At 31.4% G+C, this 18,347-nt stretch overlaps 1 protein-coding gene across 4 annotated transcripts in view; it reads left to right on the forward strand.

Moving 5' to 3' along the window:
• Positions 1 to 18,347, forward strand: part of Crag (DENN domain-containing protein Crag) — a 48,899-nt gene that overhangs the window by 6,255 nt on the left and 24,297 nt on the right. For 2 of the 4 annotated variants that reach the window (XM_089242341.1, XM_089242346.1), the window contains exons 4-18: positions 2,439 to 2,495; positions 2,593 to 2,662; positions 4,477 to 4,673; positions 9,844 to 10,076; positions 11,479 to 11,545; positions 12,166 to 12,221; positions 12,341 to 12,485; positions 12,837 to 12,930; positions 15,212 to 15,293; positions 15,461 to 15,503; positions 16,022 to 16,165; positions 16,464 to 16,605; positions 16,722 to 17,134; positions 17,654 to 17,694; positions 18,144 to 18,288. In XM_089242341.1, the coding sequence (XP_089098467.1) occupies positions 2,439 to 2,495; positions 2,593 to 2,662; positions 4,477 to 4,673; positions 9,844 to 10,076; positions 11,479 to 11,545; positions 12,166 to 12,221; positions 12,341 to 12,485; positions 12,837 to 12,930; positions 15,212 to 15,293; positions 15,461 to 15,503; positions 16,022 to 16,165; positions 16,464 to 16,605; positions 16,722 to 17,134; positions 17,654 to 17,694; positions 18,144 to 18,288 (1,929 nt within the window). The remainder of the gene's footprint in view (positions 1 to 2,438; positions 2,496 to 2,592; positions 2,663 to 4,476; positions 4,674 to 9,843; positions 10,077 to 11,478; positions 11,546 to 12,165; positions 12,222 to 12,340; positions 12,486 to 12,836; positions 12,931 to 15,211; positions 15,294 to 15,460; positions 15,504 to 16,021; positions 16,166 to 16,463; positions 16,606 to 16,721; positions 17,135 to 17,653; positions 17,695 to 18,143; positions 18,289 to 18,347) is intronic. The other 2 variants (XM_089242352.1, XM_089242355.1) reach the window with 1 other exon arrangement.

Raw genomic sequence — 18,347 nt, forward strand, 5'->3', positions numbered from 1 at the left:
TCTCTTACTAACTTGTGTAATACAACATTGATGAATGTATTAAAACTGAAAGCTGATATTCAATAAAATAATAGAATACTGTGGGTCTCCCTCTAAAATGTCTGAAAAAAATTATGCACGGAAATGTTTTAAATGGTAAATTTCTCTCTTGAGTACAGTGGAACTTTGAATAACGAGTGGTTTGGTTAACGAGTGATGATTTGCATTACGAGCAAAAATTGTACACTTTGTTCATTTAATTTCACTTTATCATAACTGAGCAGGTGGTTTTTCTCTTTCGTCCCCACATGTACTGTGGAATTGGTAATATACATATACAAAAGCCACAACAGGCAAATTGCCCAATAAGGTGGCTGAAATAGTCTCCTTCAGTCTCAAATTTCTGATTAGCAATTACCAATACATAATTTCCAGCATCAAAAAGCTTAAAATGAAAGAACTATTTCAGCAATGCTTTGAGATGGCAGAGGGAGCAAACTTTACCCTCAGAGTTTTGGAAAGAAATTTCGACACCGTGCACTGCATCAAGATCATCACTATAGCCTTAGATGGAGTTGCCAAGAGAACCATTAATTCTGCTTGGAGAAAATCGTGGGCTGATTGCATTATTGTACGTGACTTTGATGGGGTTAGCTCATGAACATTAGTGTCGAAGAGGTTGTGTTCTCGGGAAAGACCACATGACTAGAGGTGAATGAGGATGACTTTTTTTTCAAGAACTAGTAAAGGAACATAGCCAGGAGTTGACCACAGACAAACTGATGCGCCTCCATTGCGTGCAAGAGTTTGTGGACGAGTTCTTGTCTGAAGAAAAGAGAAATATGTGTGAGGAGTCCCTCACTTCAAATGAGATTAGAGATGAGGGAAACCGAGCAGAATTTTGTAGAATAGAACTGCCCAAGTGAAGCTGTAGCAGTGTGCAAGCAATGAATTTGTTCAATGATACAATTTCTCATTTCTCAAATCCTGAAAAGAAATCAAAAGCAAGCATCATTCCATTGGTTCCTTTCCAAATTCGCACAAAAAGAAAGATTGGTGATCCAGTGGGCTATACAATTAGTCCCAAAAAATAGTCCTTGTCTCTCTGGTCATTGCAAAATTATCATATTGTATGTTTACTTATGGTGTGTTGTATTATTAAATAAATTATGATTGTATTATATTATTGATGAAGTGCTTTTATTTTTATTTTAATGAATAATTATGGAACGAATCATCAAAATTTACATTATTTCCTATAGGGAAAGTTTGATTCGTTATACGAGCAATTTGGATAATGAGCATGTCCATGGAACAAATTAACCTCTTTAATCGAAGTTCCACTATTATTAAAAGTTGGGACCACGAAAATAGGTCGTACTTAGCAGTAAAACATTCCGAGAGAGAAAGTTATACGCGATATCCATTACACAATAAAGTAGCAATGGTTAACCTGTGTTACCCCTGGTGGCATATTAAAAATAATGAATGACCAGGAAAAAAAATAATAGAAAAAGTGCAAGACATTAGTGTAGCACAGTGCAAGTCTCTTATGCTTATCTAGGGGTATATGACCCTTCTACATTATTCTAGGGATACAAAACTACTTCTATAAACATGTTAGAGTAAACAAGTTTACTTTGCATTTCATATACAGGGTGTCCGGATCAAATGTCCCTTATTTATAATCAGTTCCTACATTTTACAAGAAGTTGGACAAGATGAGAAAAATATATAAATAGAAATGCTTGAAAAGTTTTTGTAACAAAACCGGTGCACACTTCAATATGTGCTCCTTTTATTGCCCTGATGAAAAATGGACCATATCATATAAAAGCTTGCACCACACCTTGATTTTGAGATTGTTTCTTTGCACTTCAAAAGTTTTATGGGGATTTTCAGAGTCCTGAATTCGGGTATTGTGGTTTTTAACTGTGTTGGAACATGGAATATTGCCTCATCTGGAAAAATTATCCTGGACAGTCAATTTCAGGATAACCATCGATGAGAGCTAACATCTAACACAACATTTTATGCTTTCTTCTACGATGACACTATTTTTTCTCTTTGTTTGCTCATAAGAATTGCAGTATACATAATTCTGTTTTAAAAAAAAAAATTGTTTCTCAAAGAGGTGGGCACCCAAGTTTTCCTAATATCGTCACCTTACGATGTGACATTACTGATTTTTAATTGCTTTTTGAAATTAAGGCATTTGATCAGTGGACACCCTGTGCATGTTTTTTTTACTGTTTCTAGAGGTACACAAGACATGCATTTGAGGGGGTACCATTGCACTAAGGCAATTGATTTAAGGAAGAAAATTGTTTGTGCCACTCCTAATTTGAAATATTGCAATTTAATTGCAATCTATTACAAATATTTTTTAAAAATTATTCTAATTTCTGTTATTTTTGTAGATAGTTTTTTCAATACCAGTTTTTCATTTTTCATTTCAGAACGAGCACCCTCCAAGAGCATTCTGTCTGATAGAGAAGAATTTGAACAAGGGGGTGGTAAGACTTCTTATTTTGGTCTAATTTCTTTGAAAGAGTGAAAATTTCTTGTTTCTATGAAATTTTATATTCTGAAACTAAAATTTTTCTTTTGTAGCTTGGTTCAGATGTTTATATTTGTTACAAAAAGTCCATGAATCGTCCAGATATGTTGTGTTATAAACCAGGTATGAGTGTTTTTTAATGTAATTATAGTAAGAAGTTATTGAAATTAATAATTGCATAATGTGTGCACTAAGTCAAATCAAACATAGTGGAACCTTTCTAAGAGACTCGCCCTCCATTCTTTAGCAAACTAGTCTTTCTGATGCTTACTTAAAGAGGTGAACTAATGAGCAGAAAAAAACTAGATCTAAAAGAAAAAAATATTGGTCATTCAGGGAGGAAAAAGAAATAACTACTATAATTCTAATTTTGTAGCTAATTCAGAGGTTTGATAAGTGTGAAGAAATATTACTTGTGTTTGAATAGTTTCATCTTTTTTATCATGACCTTATACTGTGAAACAAATTTTCCCAAAGTTGGCCATAATGCTCCTTCCGGAGAGCACTGGTACATACTAGATGGGAGCAGCTATAATACATCCCATGGGTTCGCTTCAGTGGCTGCTCATGGTCGGATATTTTGGGGGAAGGGGACAGATTTTGAAAAATATGGGGGTATCTGCCTGTGAAAATATGTAGTAAAGTATTTACAATTAGTAAAGTAATTGCACTGCATTAAAAACTTATTTTTCACATTATCTGTATATCTATTCAGTATAAAGATAATGTTCTATCAACTTGAGACATTAACTTAAATAATTTGTATGCTGAGCTTAATCAATATCTTAATGAAAATTATCATTTAGGTTCAGCAGTTGCCATTGGCAATAGTTTTTTGCAAATTGTGAAAATTCATGTGCTTCTTTCAATGCTGTATTCTAATTCAAAAGGTGCATTATATTCTAACAAAAACATTATAAATAAATATTTTTTATTTTCAAATATACAGTCGAATCCCATTATAACAAACTCCAAGAGACCAGAGAAGAAATCACTGTTATAATGAAATTTTGTAATAAAGGAATTCCAGATTCTTATATTGTTCCTATGTAAACTTATTATCTGGGGAATTAGAAAAGTTTTTGTTAAAACAAGATTTTTTCGCTGTAACAGTATTCTTTAAAACTGGATTTCACTGTATTCCAATTTACATAAAAGATACAACAGATTTAAAAGATGGAAGGTATATAGCAGTATTGGTATCCGGGGTGTGGCAAAACGAGCATAATAACCTGTGCTGACTATCCCCTTCTCTCGTATTTCTAACCACTAAAGGTATCTCTTATTGGCACATGATGGAAAGTACCCAAAGAGGAATGAATGCATAGCTCTCCACACACACATGGAAAGCGCTGCAGGACACCATTTTTTTGAATCGGTTCTTCCGAAAATATTTATTTTCTAATTTATTAAATTCATTAAAAAAAAAAAGTCAATGGTATTAAGTTTGCATCAAATCCATTAGAATTAAATTAATGTCTTGAAGTTTTCGGGACGGACGGACTTGCATCTCCTTCACGAGCTGTCCCGATTGGCTTAGTGAAGGGAGATGGGTGGTGGTTTGCTGCTGCGAAAAGAGAGGGAATGAGACAAATTAATTTAAAAGGCTGCTGTAAAATGACTATTTTATTTGATTTTTTTTTTCACATGAAACTTTTTATTTGACGAGCAGTCAAGAATCATGTTTCATATAAATGTTTTGTCTTTATTTTTCATGGATATCAACCACATTTTACATTTAATTATTTGACTAAGGAGAAGTTTTTCCTTGGTGACTTAAAATATCCCTTATTTATAATAATTTGCATAATTTTCAATAAAGTTTTGAATTTTTTTTATTTTGAAAACAATTCTTTAGCATTTACATTTGAATATAATTGTACAATTTATTGAATATTCTTGGTTTCAATTGCAAATTTTGTCAATTTGTTTTGCAGGCCTTCTGAATCGTTTTCCATTGGAGAATTATGAAAATTTTGAACTCCCTATGTCGGTAGCGGTGTTCTGTTTACCCATGGGAGCTACAGTCGAATGCTGGCCAAAGAGTGCTGCTCATCCAAAGCCGTTGTTTTCTACATTTGTGCTGACATCTGATATAGCACAGAAGGTACCATACTTGCAGAATTTGAAAATGGTAATGTGCATTTTTCTTGTGTTTTCTTCGCAGCTTGTGTCCAAGTACCCATCATCTGTGGAAGGACCTATGTGGACGTAACGCTATATTTTCTTCAAAGATGCCATTCACAAATGATAATCTATTTACACCTGTAGTTTGAAAATAAAATTGTGACATGATAGCTAATAATGGGTATAGATAATTTATTGGTGTTTGGGACATGTCATCAATTTTTTATTGATCAACAAAAGTTTTCATAAATATTTTATTTTTCATTAAAATTCACAATAAAAAGGGTTTAATAGGTCAAAATATGTACTTTTCTTCTAATATAGAGAAAGATGTTCTCTCCACTTGTTAATACAAGATATGCTGGAAACTGGTTGTGTAGAAATGATTTCTGGAGAAAAAAAACATATTTGCCTCTACTAGGACTCTAACCACAGCCCTCTTGTAGTTCCAGCAAATGTGCTACCACTATGCTATACAGCAATAAAAAAACTTCTTCCTTAGAGCGCATATATGCTGAACGATACATGCCATATAATGGACAGAGGCAGCAATTGATGTGGCGAAGACAGCTACAGTCCATTGCATGATACAGTTCAGCATATATGTGTTCCAAGGAAGACATTTCTCACTGCGTCTATAGCATAGTGAGGCGCGCTCGCCTGAACTGCGAGAGGGATGTGATTCTAGTCCCAGTTGAGGCAAATTACAATTTTCTTCTTCCAGAAATCATTTCTACAGTTTCCTGCATATCTTGAATTTTTTTCTAATGTTTAGCAAGAAAAAGGGAATACATATAAACTTATCGCTTACTACTGATCAAGAATTACTTAAGTACAAAACCACTGAAAAAATTTTATTATTCAGTATCAACTTTTTCTGCACCATATTTTAAATTAAAAACCAGAATGTGCTCTAGAATTTACAAACCAAAACTCCATAGCTTTCCTTAAGACTTAATTTAAATTACTCTTTTTCTTGACTGATTTTTTTTTATTGGTAGAAAAATATCTTAGTTCATTTTCAGATTCCTGAAGAAGTTATACTTTCATTTTTTCTCCAAATAACCTTGAATTTGGAAAAATTCTCGAAACAAAAATCTGAATTTTAAAGAAAAGCAAAGATTGTGTTTGTGAATGGTGTCATTCATTTAACCAATTATTGTAACTTTCCCCTGGCTTTCAAGTAAGCTGTCATTTTGGTGGTGGTGCTCCTGATTCATTTCTATCTTGTAGTCTTGAGATCTGGCATTGAATATCATACCTTAACTGAGCTCTGATCAATCATGAAGCATGTCATAGAAGAATGTTATAATTTTTACAAAAAGAAGGAATGCTTATATGAAGTAAAATGAAAAATTATTTAAGTCTGTATATGCATATGAATATTCTTCATACATATTAGTTACATAGCAATCAAATTGATAAATGCTAAAGTTGTCGTATAGCAGAGCAAAGCATGCTGACCTGTGCTGCCATAGGGGGAGGGGGTTCAAAGTTCTGTTTGAACATAGATAACATCTTTCAGCTAATTGCTATCTGTTTTCAGCTATATTATTTTAATGTTTTGATTATCCTATTATAATATACAGCAAAATCTTGATTTAACAATATTCTGTGGACTGCAGAAAAATATCGTGGTAGAGGAATTATCGTCATATTGAGAGGTAATAGAGTTTAATATTAGACTATAAGCATTTCCATACAAAAGTTGAAAAAATAGCGCTGTCGAGTGATTTATCATTGTATGGAGTATGGTAAGGTTTCACTTTATAATAACTGTGGTTTGACAAAATTAGAATAAATCAGAAAACTGTATTGCATGAAGCCATGTAAAGTTTATGGTTTGCTTTCAACAATTTTGTGAAACATAATTATATGCTTCCGTAAGAAGTGTCAATTAGCTTTACATACTTTACCAAACAATGAACCATAACCTTATTTATCGATAATGTGTGTGTACGAGCAGAGAATAAAGCATTTGATAAATAATTGTGGTTAGAGATGTGTAAAATTCTCAAGAATAATCTTTAGGAGAATATTCTCTGGAGATTATTATTAGATAATTATTATAATTAACTTAAGAATATTTTTATAAGTTCTTGATGAGAATATTCTCCTGTTATTTATATTATAGTTATGTATAATATCCTTGAGAATACTCTCTGGAAGGACTACTTTTATAAATTACTGAGGAATATTATCAAAACTTAAATATTATTAACTTGAGAATTATTCTCAAGTTAATAATAATCCTTCCAGAGAATATTCTCTAGTTATAGAAGTCCTTCAAGAGAGTATTCTCAAGAATATGTGCAATAACATGTATTATAATAAAACTATAAATAACTTGAGAATAATTCTCATTTTTGATAAGAATATTCTCTAGTAATTTACAATAGTCCTTCGAGAGAATATTCTATGTCCCAGTCTCTCTTCCCATCAAGAAGACGGGAATACCAAAGTTTGTATGTTTCCCATAATATTAAAGTTTGAAAGCATGAAAATTAAACCCACATGGCTGAATTGCACAAACTTTAAAGAAATATGAGTGATACACAGAATTGAAGTGTATGTATACATTGAAGAAAATAACACAGTTCTGTATTTTCTTAGAATGAAGGTGATTATATAGGAATAGCTTCCTTTATCAATCAGCTTTGGTTAAATTTTTTGTTTTGAACTTATTTCTGAAAATTTATCTAATTTTAAAATAATTTTTTAAGGTTTTAATCTTAAGGTTTCTAAAATCTTCATTACCAAACTTTTAAAACCCCTCATCATGAACCTCTCATATCTCGAACTAAAAGTCATCATTGGGGGAGGAGTGATTATGCCAAAAATTACTTTGTTTTAAGTATTTCAGGCAATGAAAACTGATTTATATTTCATAATATAAACAAAATTAGTAAAACAAATTTATCTAAAAGGAAAATGAATATTCTTGATTGTTCTCCAATTTTTACATCGGGGAAAATATTCTCACTTCATATCTGTAATTGTGGTCAAGTTCTCACAGAAGCAAAAAAAGAAAAATTGCCCTTTATGAGACTCGTGCAATCTGCGAGACTCGTGCCCTTATGATACTCTTTTAGCTGCTAAAATTATTTGAATTTGATTGAAAAAATTGAATTCTGATTATTAAATCATTAATAGGAAAGTGGAAAAAAGATATGAAGCACTTTAGTAATTTCCTATTCAAAATGATTTTTAAGTAATCACTATGAAAATTTTTGCAGTATTTTGTAATTGCATATGTTTCTGGCAATACTGTATATGCTGAGTCATGCTTGTTCAGAGTATTAGATGAGGTTGCTATGCGTAAATGTATTTATTGTGCAACAAATATAATCCTTGCATCTCTTCTATTGCTTGGTGGTTTCTGTCAAGTTCTTGAGGTGAGTGGTTATTTCTGCATTCCTATGCGTCTATATTTTGCTCTTGCCCCTCCCTATTCCCATTTTTCAAACATGCTTGTATTTTGAAATTTTTGTGCTTTTGAGCTTATGGAGTGTTCTGCCATTTTAATAATCTATTGATGTAGACCTATTTTGAAATTATAAAAGAACTGTATCAGATTTGGCAAAATATTAGGTTACGGAAATTTAGCATTGGATTTCTGAGGTTTGCAATTTTTATTTAATGGAATGTTCTTGAAAATATGAAATATTTTCATTTTTTTAAAGACAAGGAATTTTCTGGTTTTTTTTTTTCTGCTACAAATTACATTGTCATGTCAATACTACAACTAGATTACTCAGTTTTGGGTATTTTGAGAAAAACATATTTAAACACTGAATGAAGTGTATATTTAACATATTGCATAAAAACAAACATGAATAACTTTGCTTTGACTTGTGCTACAGATTTCCTAGTTGTAGCATATCTAAGTCAGTGTTATCGGAAAAGAATAATTTTGAAGAGTATATGAAAAACAAATAATCCTTGAGAAGAAATTACCTCAAATTTTTGAAGGAGTAAAATTGGATTTTTGATGCTTGAATCACACTCATCTAGATGTGTATTGGTGAACACTGAACCAAGTGTATGGTAAGACGGGTAATTTTTTTGTACTTACCAAAAAATCATAATTTTTCGAGTTATCAAGTTGTAGCATTGAGGCTATGACATGATTATTTTTAATAAATCATTTTAATTAAATTTATTAAATTAAATTTTTTGAATAACAAATTACCAAAACCTTTTTAAATTATATCTACACTTTTCATAATTGATTTGTTTGAAACAGTAATTAGACATTTAAATTTATCCGCATTGAAATTCTGGTTTTCCCAATTTATTCATGTGCACTGTTTCCCAAAGTGGGCAATATTGCCCCCTGTGAGCGATGGAAAGGTCCAGGGATATAGAAGCTTTAGGGTGTAACATAGGATCCTATGGGTTGGTGGGGAGGTGATGAGAAAAAAAAATTTCTGAAGAAGGGAGTGATGGAAAAAATTTTTGGGACCCTATGATCTTTATTTACAAACACAGCATTCATTGTGTAAGCACAACGCAAGGACATAGAGAAAAACAGACATTCTAATTGTAGCAGTAGGTTATAATAATGCTAAAGAAAAATGCTATGAAGTCAGCAATACGGGTAAGCTTGAGGCCATTGCATATGAGTCTATGACAGGTCACTACACGTCATAAGTTAGAGATGTTAGAGTCAAAAGAAAGAGTTGATGCTTTGAGCTGTTTTTGTAACACTGACTGAACTATTTTTTTTAACCTATGCAGAGAGTAAATTTGAAATGAATTGATAGAATTGAACCAGTACTTTACCTTAATAAAAATTCATCTAAATATCTGAAAGTTTTGTATTAATAAAATCTATATTACACAAATGGTTGGTACATCAGTAGCATATATTTTCAAGACAAATATGTGAGATGCATGTGCTGATGTAGTCATTTAAGTCAGTTTTATGAGAAAAACTATTTTCATGAGTCTTTTTTTTTTTTTTTAGATAGTGAGTGAGATGATTATTCTAAAGCATGATGTCTGTTAAACTGCATCCATGCTAAATTTATACTAACAATGATCTTCACCCAAATACCAGTTGTGTACTTTCGATTCTTCCTCTGTCTTTTTGATTTGAAAAGATAATAGTTTTAGCTTGTTTAAGTATTGTTGGTTTTCTAAGAATTCTCTCTCATGATGTATTTTCCTCATAGGTTTATGGTGCAGCTATGATATTTTATGAGAAATTTCCAGAGGAGAAGCTTACTGAATCAATGAAGACTCAGTTGAACTATATCACTGAAGACCATCGTCGAACCAAAGATGTTTACACAAACAAATCCATATGCATATTATCCAGATGGCCATTCTATGACACTTTTGAAAAATTTCTCCGTTACTTACATAGAATGTCTGTATCAGGTCCTCATCGAGTACCATTAGAGAGGTACCTAAATATATATTTCATTTCATTTTTAAAAATCTTTTCTGTGAAGGAAAAATATACTTTTATATTGTTGAGAGGGGGGGGGGGGGAAGGAGGAAATAGGATGAAAATAATTTTCTTACACCTTACATGCTCATGATTTCAGTACAGGTGTCCTTTGCTTCATGCAATTAGTTGGTTCTACAAAATGATTGCATAAGGCGAAATTGTGTGAAGTGAGTTGAATTTATCATGGGTAAGATAGGAATAGGGCGAGTTTATTCAAGGGGCTAAAACAATTAACTCGACACCCAGCATAGCCAAATAATTTTTTTGTGAATAAATTATTCAAAATTATATAAACTGACACAATTTTGAAAATTCACTGTTGTTGAATGAATTTAATTTTAAAAATTCTGATTGTCCACAGTTGGAATGAATTGGTTCTGTTGAATGAATTTAATTTTAAAAATTCTGATTGTCCACAATTGGAATGAATTGGTTCTGTTGAGTGAATCTTTACTGTCGTGAAGAGCCTGAGATGATAAGCTGATTATTTTTTAAATGAAGTAGTCAAGATTTAGCTGACAGACAGTATGCTTTCTCTATAAAAAATTATTGTAGCCTGTCAAATAATACTGTAGTGGATGCCCTTTGCTCTCAATAGGACTAGGCTGCAGGGGTCCCGGATAGTGAATCATCTGAAATTTTGAGTTTTGAAATAATGATAGTGAAATTAATCTCAACTTATAAATGTAGTTCAAGTGTGTAGTGTTTATACATATATACAGGGTGCATAGCTAATTCCTAGCACTTAAAATTATTGACGAACCGTTGATCCACTTCCAATTAGAAATTGGAATATAGCAAGGGTTGGTGTAGTTACTAAAATAAAGTTTATGTGGACACACCTTGTCCTCAAACAATCAATTAGAAAGCTGTTGCCCTGTGTCTCCTGAGGCCAACAAAAAAATTAAACGTTTCTAAGTTCAATATTCGCTGAGGTGATTGAATTCAAAATTTGGAAAAAAAGTTAGAAAAGAATAGCATAAATGAGAGAAAGAAGCAATGTCTGTTAGTTTATGCTGTTTCCCCCAACTTTTCTATTTTTTAATTCAAATATCATAGCGAATATTGCACTTAGAAATGCTGAATTTTTTTGTTAGCCTCAGGAGAAATGACAAATTTATAATTGTTTTTTAGGACGAGGGAGGGGGCAAATAAAAAGTGGATTTTTTTATTTTAATAACTATACAACCCATTACAATGAATTAGGTGTTTGAGGTCTTCATGTTATTATGATATTTTTTCTAATTGGAAGTATGCCTCGTCTAAGATCAAGGGTTCACCAGTAATTTGCAGTGCCAAGAGTTAGCTGTGCACCCTATATATATTTTCACAAAACATTTCTCATCTTTTGCAGGGTGATTTCACATTTTATGTTAGAAATACCTTTTCCATCTCCTCAGCGTCCAAGAATATGGATACAAGTAAGTGGCGTTTAATTTTCTTGGTTTGTTTTACTGTCCCTTACATTTTTTTCATGTTCATTGTTTTTTTGGTTTTTTTCTTGTTCCTGCCTAAAAAGGCTATTAAATAATTTATGGTATTAATATTACGCAAATTTTAAAGTTTGCTGCAATATTATCATTTTGAATTTTAAACTGTCAATAGCTGATCTCAAATCTGGTTTTGCATGCAATTTTGTTGATAATTCCTTTATTTGCTCTGCAAGAATAGCCTGATTTGTTTTAATGTTAATGAATTCTATTACATATTTATTAATTTTATCATAGAAAAATGAAGACACTCATGGTCAGTGTCATGATGAAAAGATCGTTCCTGGTGAAGGAAATGTAGCTCAGGGTGAAATTAAATTTTGAGAATGAGGCTCTGTTTGCTCTGGTTAGCCAAGGAGTTCATAACCACGCTAAATTTGAACACAACCATCAAATTATTTATATCCACTGGAAAACAAATGTCTTAAAAATCAAATTACACTGGACCACAGCTCTTTAGCCCAGAAATTTTTTTCTATCAATTTAATGATATTTTTCCCATTTGTTCATTTTGTTAATTTTTGATCATAACTTTGTTCTTTTTGATGCAGTTAAATGACTGTACAGTTTCACTTGCTCAGCCTGAAGATACACCATTGCCATTATCGTGAGTAAATTTTATAAAAAAAATTCTTTATTGGGGTTAGAAACCTTCATAGTTTTAAAAGCAGAAATTATATTTCAGAAATCATATTAAAGTTTGTATGTGCTTCCTTCCCGTTTCAGAGGTGCATCTTATATACAGTTCCTTAAAAGTCTCGGGCCTGATAATTGTCTCAAAGTTTTATTCTATGTGCTTATGGAACAAAAAATTTTGTTTCATTCCTTGCGTCCAGATGTCTTAACCAGTGTTGCAGAAGCTGTTGTTCATGTAAGCCAATGCTAATGAAAAACAAGTTTTAGATTCATAAATTTCAGTTTTAAACATATTACAGTTGATGCTCATTATAACGACCCCCATACATTCTGTCAAAAATATACATTATATTGAGTGGTGGTTATATTGAAAGACAAACATGAGTATATCATCATAGGAAAACATTTGGGACTCATTTCAGCAGTTGTAATAAGATGGTCGCTATAACATAAAGGGTCGTTATTACTAGCATTGACTGTATATGATATATACATCTTTGTAAATGCATCTTACACACCTATACTTTTTTTTAAGAATATAGATTAATTACTATGTATACTATGACCAAGATATTTTTATTTTCAGTTGATTTTTCCTTTTCATTGGCAATGTCCTTACATACCATTGTGTCCATTGGGACTTTCTGATGTTTTGTGTGCTCCTGTTCCGTTCATTGTTGGTAAATATATATTTATATTGAATGATATTGTTTCAAGGCTCCCACTTGTCTTGTTTCTTAGTAAAATGTCCTACTTTCTAGTTTTAGTCTTACTTTTCAACCAAATAGTATCAACCAATCTTATGTAATTGATTTTAATTGAGGAAGGAATCATCAATATATATTGCCAAATAATACAAATATAGTAGATTGCAATTACTGATTCTGCCAAAGCAGAAATTGTTTTCCTGGTTATTTGGGGGTATATGCGGACCATTTGGTTTATTAATTTTTCTTTTGCTTAGTTTAAGTGTTCAACAAGTAGAGCAGCACCAGTCATTAAAAAAATTATTTTGTATTTACCACTTCATGGTCTTGGACAGTAACTTTCATCATTCAAAATTATGTTGCTCATTATGTGTGTAGGTGAAAACAAACAGTTTGCATGAAAAAAGCAGTTGATACATCGCCTATTCCAGGTTTGGTGATTCTGATGTATCCAATAGCATTCAGTTGTCTTCTGCCTTTCTAGGGCATGTGTAAGAGTCATAAACAATATTTACAATGCTCAGGAAAGAGCTAGAAATTAAAAATAATTACACAATCTTGAACAGTAAAATGTAAACAAATCTCTTTTAAAAAAAAAGGATGGTCAGCACAATAAAACTATCTAGTTCACCTTGACTTATTTACATTGGACCTTGTAAATCACACATTTTGCACTGTGCTTTTGAAAGTGGTCTCGAAAGTACGTCATTCTTAAAAACACATATTGTCGTAATTTACTGTGCATCATCGAAGAGAATTGACAGATTGGACTGTGGAAGACTTCAAAAAAGAATGTAATATATTGTGAGGAGAAACAGAAAATAATTATTTGTGGTTGCTAGTACACTGTTTTGGCCAAAAATTGTTTTTGTTACCAAGCTATTTCTGTCATTTTGTTTTGGGTCAAGTCAATCTCATACTAAAATATTACTTTGAATATTTTTGTTTTAACTAAAAAAAATAAATAAATAAAAATAATTTTTTGAGGGTTTTTTAACGCTATGATTATGTTGCCTGGGGGAGCCCCTCCCATCTTACTCTTTCCTACTTTTTTTTAATTTTTGAGTGGGAGCCCCGTTGCTTATAAAAAAAATATGTATGCTTTTTTCCAGGGAAATGCTCATTTGTGGGTGGCATACCTTGAACTAAACATTATTTTTGGGTACAGTATTTACAAATAAAACAAGGGCCTCTTCTTTATAGATTCCAGATCAGAGCCCCTACGGTACTCCCGAACAACATGTTGCTCATATGTATAGTATCTACAAATAACTTCATCATTTTTTGTTTATTCTCTTAACACCCGAGCCAAAACTGATAATTAGGAAATTCTTTTGATTTATGTTTATTGTATGTCAAAATGCCCTTTAAAAAGAAAAAACAAAAAATTGGATTCGTATCTCTCTACTAGGAGCATTTGAGTTAGATACACATATCGTCCCCCTTATGCTAGAAACATGAATGTGCAATGTCCTTCAAAAAAAATGAGGGGAAATGACATTTGAATGTTTAATCCACCTATGTTACAGAAGTTGTTTTCCTGGAATATTTTATAATGTGTTTCAATGGGGTACACATTCACATTTCAGGCAAAACTTAGATAGCAAAATAAGGTATCCATCAGCCGATGAAGAAAAAAGGCGAAAATTTACACATTCATGCTTTTAGCATGACAGGGACAATATGTGTACCTCAGGTCTTAATTTGAAAGAAAAACCATTTGAACCATTAAAAATGAAGTACACACTCCAGAGCAAAGAAAATATGGTGTTTGTGTGTATATTGCTATTTCTAACCTTCTAGGTGTACATATATATTTTGTCTTCCGTTCACTTTTTTTCAAACCATTATTTAACTCCACTAAACAAATTATTTTGGATGCATCTTTTTTAATTTTGTAAAAATGCTGAATTGAAAATTAACACAAATGATACAAACTCCAATTCAACCCAGTAAGAAATGATAAATCAGAAATAACATCTGGAAATTTCTTTCTCGCATTCAGTCTTGAGAACTTGGAGTGTTCAATTTCTATAGAATGAATTGCAAGATTTTGAGGTATATCATTGGGCTCAATTATTTCTATTGAAAGAAGTGACTTATAAAACCAATGGGGTGGAAATGAATTCTGAGTTAATTACCTCAGTGGGTGAATAGATCTGAAATTTGAACATTGTATTGATAGCGCTTATTCATATACATGATAAATAAATTCTATCTATGGATTGTTATTACCATGTGATCATCTTTTCAGGAGTGGACTCTCGCTACTTTGACTTATATGACCCTCCTAATGATGTAACTTGTATTGATTTGGATACCAATTCTATATTTCTGTGAGTATTTTTGTGTCATGAAAGAAAATAGATTTGCAATGCTTCTTGAAATCAATTAAAAAACCTTATTTATTGCAAGTTGATTTATTTTATAGATTAAGTGATAGCACAAAAAATTCTTGCACAATTTTCCATTTTTGATTTGATATATTTTACTTGTTTTTCAGATCTGAAGAAAAAAGAAATTTAAATGTTAAACTCCTGCCGAAGGTATTGCATTGAAATTTATATTTAATCTAATGGATAGTGTATCTGTGTCAGTCACTGATCTTGATCAAAGTGCATGAGAACCGCATAATGAATGAGTCTCAAAGTATTTTATGACCTTTTTTTCTGAAGCTGAAACGTATTCTGAATTAACATTCAGAAAATAATGAAAACATTTTCTTTCAAAAATACTGACATTTTAAGGTTACAAAAATTTTCTTTTGGACCACAATTTTTTATTAATTTTTCAAGCAGTTATATCACTAATATTAGTGTAGAATAAATGTTTGAAAAAGCTGTTTGAGTCATGTCAATTTGAATCTTCATTTTCTGAGTTTATGTATAAAAAATGCTGGTAATTCTTTTCTTTATTGCATACTTTATGGCAATAGTGATATTGAATTTGAAAAAAAAAGGAAATTTTTATTTTCAATCTGATGTGTAAAATGTTGACATTTTATTGCATTTTTGCATTTAGAAAGTCTTTTAGAATAAAAAAATTTTTTTTACTGATATCTTAGCGTCCTGCCAGAATACTCCGCAACAGACTTCAAGCTTTGTATGCAAAGCTTGGTACACTCCGTCAAAATGTGCCACCAAAAACAGCTAATTCAATTAATAATGCTGCTCTAGTGGATCATGATTTTAAAGCTAAAAAGAAAGAGGTAATATTTAATATTTTAATTGTTTATGAAAGAAAACGTAAAACAAATATGGTTCTTAAATATATTTTTTGCTAAGTGATTTGATTAAATTGGTTAGTGAGAGAATCAAAATTTATAAAAATCTTAGTGTCATAAAATGTGCATATGATTGGCTACAATGATTTTTTTAATGATGCAAAGAGATTTTTAAATGGGGTAATTGATGAGCTTATACAAAATCATATTAGAAATGTTTCTGTGGCACTGATATTTTGTATTTACATTTTAGTTTTCAGTTATATTATTTTTTCTCCATCAGCGTCAAGTAGAGCTTGAAATTCAGGAAGCGTTTCTTAGATTCTTAGCGTCCTTGCTAAAAGGATATAGGCAGTTTCTAAAACCTATCACCACTGCTCCAACAATTGGAACAACAGATCCAAATTCTTTATTTGATTTACAGGGTAAGTCTGTATAAAGACGTCTGAATAAACAGTTCTGATAAACAATTAGCTTTTTTTTTCAAAAGAAATTTTTGAATATAAATTAATATATGTATATATATATATTTACTTTATAGGTTTCTTAAGAAGCAGGGATAGGACATATAGTAGGTTTTATGTACACATGATGAAGACGCAGATGTTCATAAGATTTATTGAAGAACGTTCATTTGTTTCGGATAAGGATGCAGGACTTGCATTTTTTGATGAATGTACAGAGAAAGTAGATTCCAATGATTATGCCGAAATACGTCTTCTGGAGACTGATGATTCTCATAAAAGTGACAGAACTGTCTTTATAGCACCTCCAGAACCAATAGGTCTGCCATCGGGTGCTGAATACTCTTACAAAGAATTTGGCACATTGAAAACCCAACTGTACCATAGACATCCAGCCAAGTCCCTTTTAAGTAGTTCTTCACTTTCATCTTCAATCCCAAATAGTCCCATGGCTCGAAGAACAAAACAAGAAATTAAAAGTGCACAGAAGGTGAGAAGCATCAGATATAATCACATGATTAGCAGTTTGATATATTTTTAAAAAATTTTCTTTGATTTTGAATATTTGTGACTCGGAACAACCTAAAAGAATGATTTTGCTTCTCTGCATGGCTCATTTTTTTCAATTCAATTTTTTGTAAGTTATAGCAAAGGTCCTTTTCATTGACGTATCTTTGATGAAAATAAAGTAATAAGGAAGTTTTGGAACGATGAGACACAGTTCTGTTTGTTCTATGAAAATAGTTTTCATTTGTTGAGTTGAAAATAATTAATTTTTAGAAAGGAAAATATTGTATTCAATAAAATATTGACTTAATTTTCCATATTATAATACTGTGATGATCTGAGTATCACAGGGAAATAACAAGGACCTTGACAAATTATCAGTGGAGATTTTTTTTTATTAAATAGCTATAATTTTTAGGAGTAAAAAATTGAGTTTTTTTAGTGAGAATTATATAAGCTGTATAATGATGGTACTGTTTTCTATATAATTATTTTTTTTCAGATTGCTCGTAAGCATTCTGAAACACCAGTGATGTGGGCAAAGTAAGTTTTTTTCAAGTCTGAATTTTTGTGATGGCTTAGTTGCCAAATTTATTGGGTTTTTTCTTGTAATTGGTATGATTACATATGAGGGGTTAAAGAGTGGTAGTGATGCAAGTCAATTTTTCTGGACTTGAGTCAGAATTGTTATCTAGACATGATAAACTGCTGAAAGAAAAAAAAAGAACTAAGTCTAATATTCAATAGTTCACCTCCTGATTATAAATTTTTTTAACAGGGACTCTCAGCAATTCTAGTAAAACCTTTTTCTCAAAATGTGAATTATTGACTTACATCACTCTGACTTTGACCCCATCATATGCAATTCTGAATTTGTATGAAAATGTGTGCGTACATAAAGAATGTATTTGCTAATGTGTTTAAAATTTTTTAGGAATTTTTTTTTCCATCATCAAATTTTTCAAACATGTAATCGTCTTTGTCTTTAATAGATGCTTGTTGGGCTATTGTTACACTCTTTGGTTTGTTCATCTTCCATCGTTTGTAAAGCTCTCACCATCAAAATCAAGTGCCCTGAGAATAGCATTTGATATACTTGTTCGCATGCAGCATTCCAGATTAAGTACACCAGAAGAGGTGATTTTTAAAAGTTTTATTTTTAACAAATATATCTTTTCTTAATTAAGCCATGGCCC

Source organism: Pholcus phalangioides, unplaced genomic scaffold, assembly GCF_987345545.1.
Source record: "Pholcus phalangioides strain wild (caught in Gottingen) unplaced genomic scaffold, Ppha-v1.0 ptg000003l_1, whole genome shotgun sequence".
Taxonomy (NCBI): Eukaryota; Metazoa; Arthropoda; class Arachnida; order Araneae; family Pholcidae; genus Pholcus; species Pholcus phalangioides.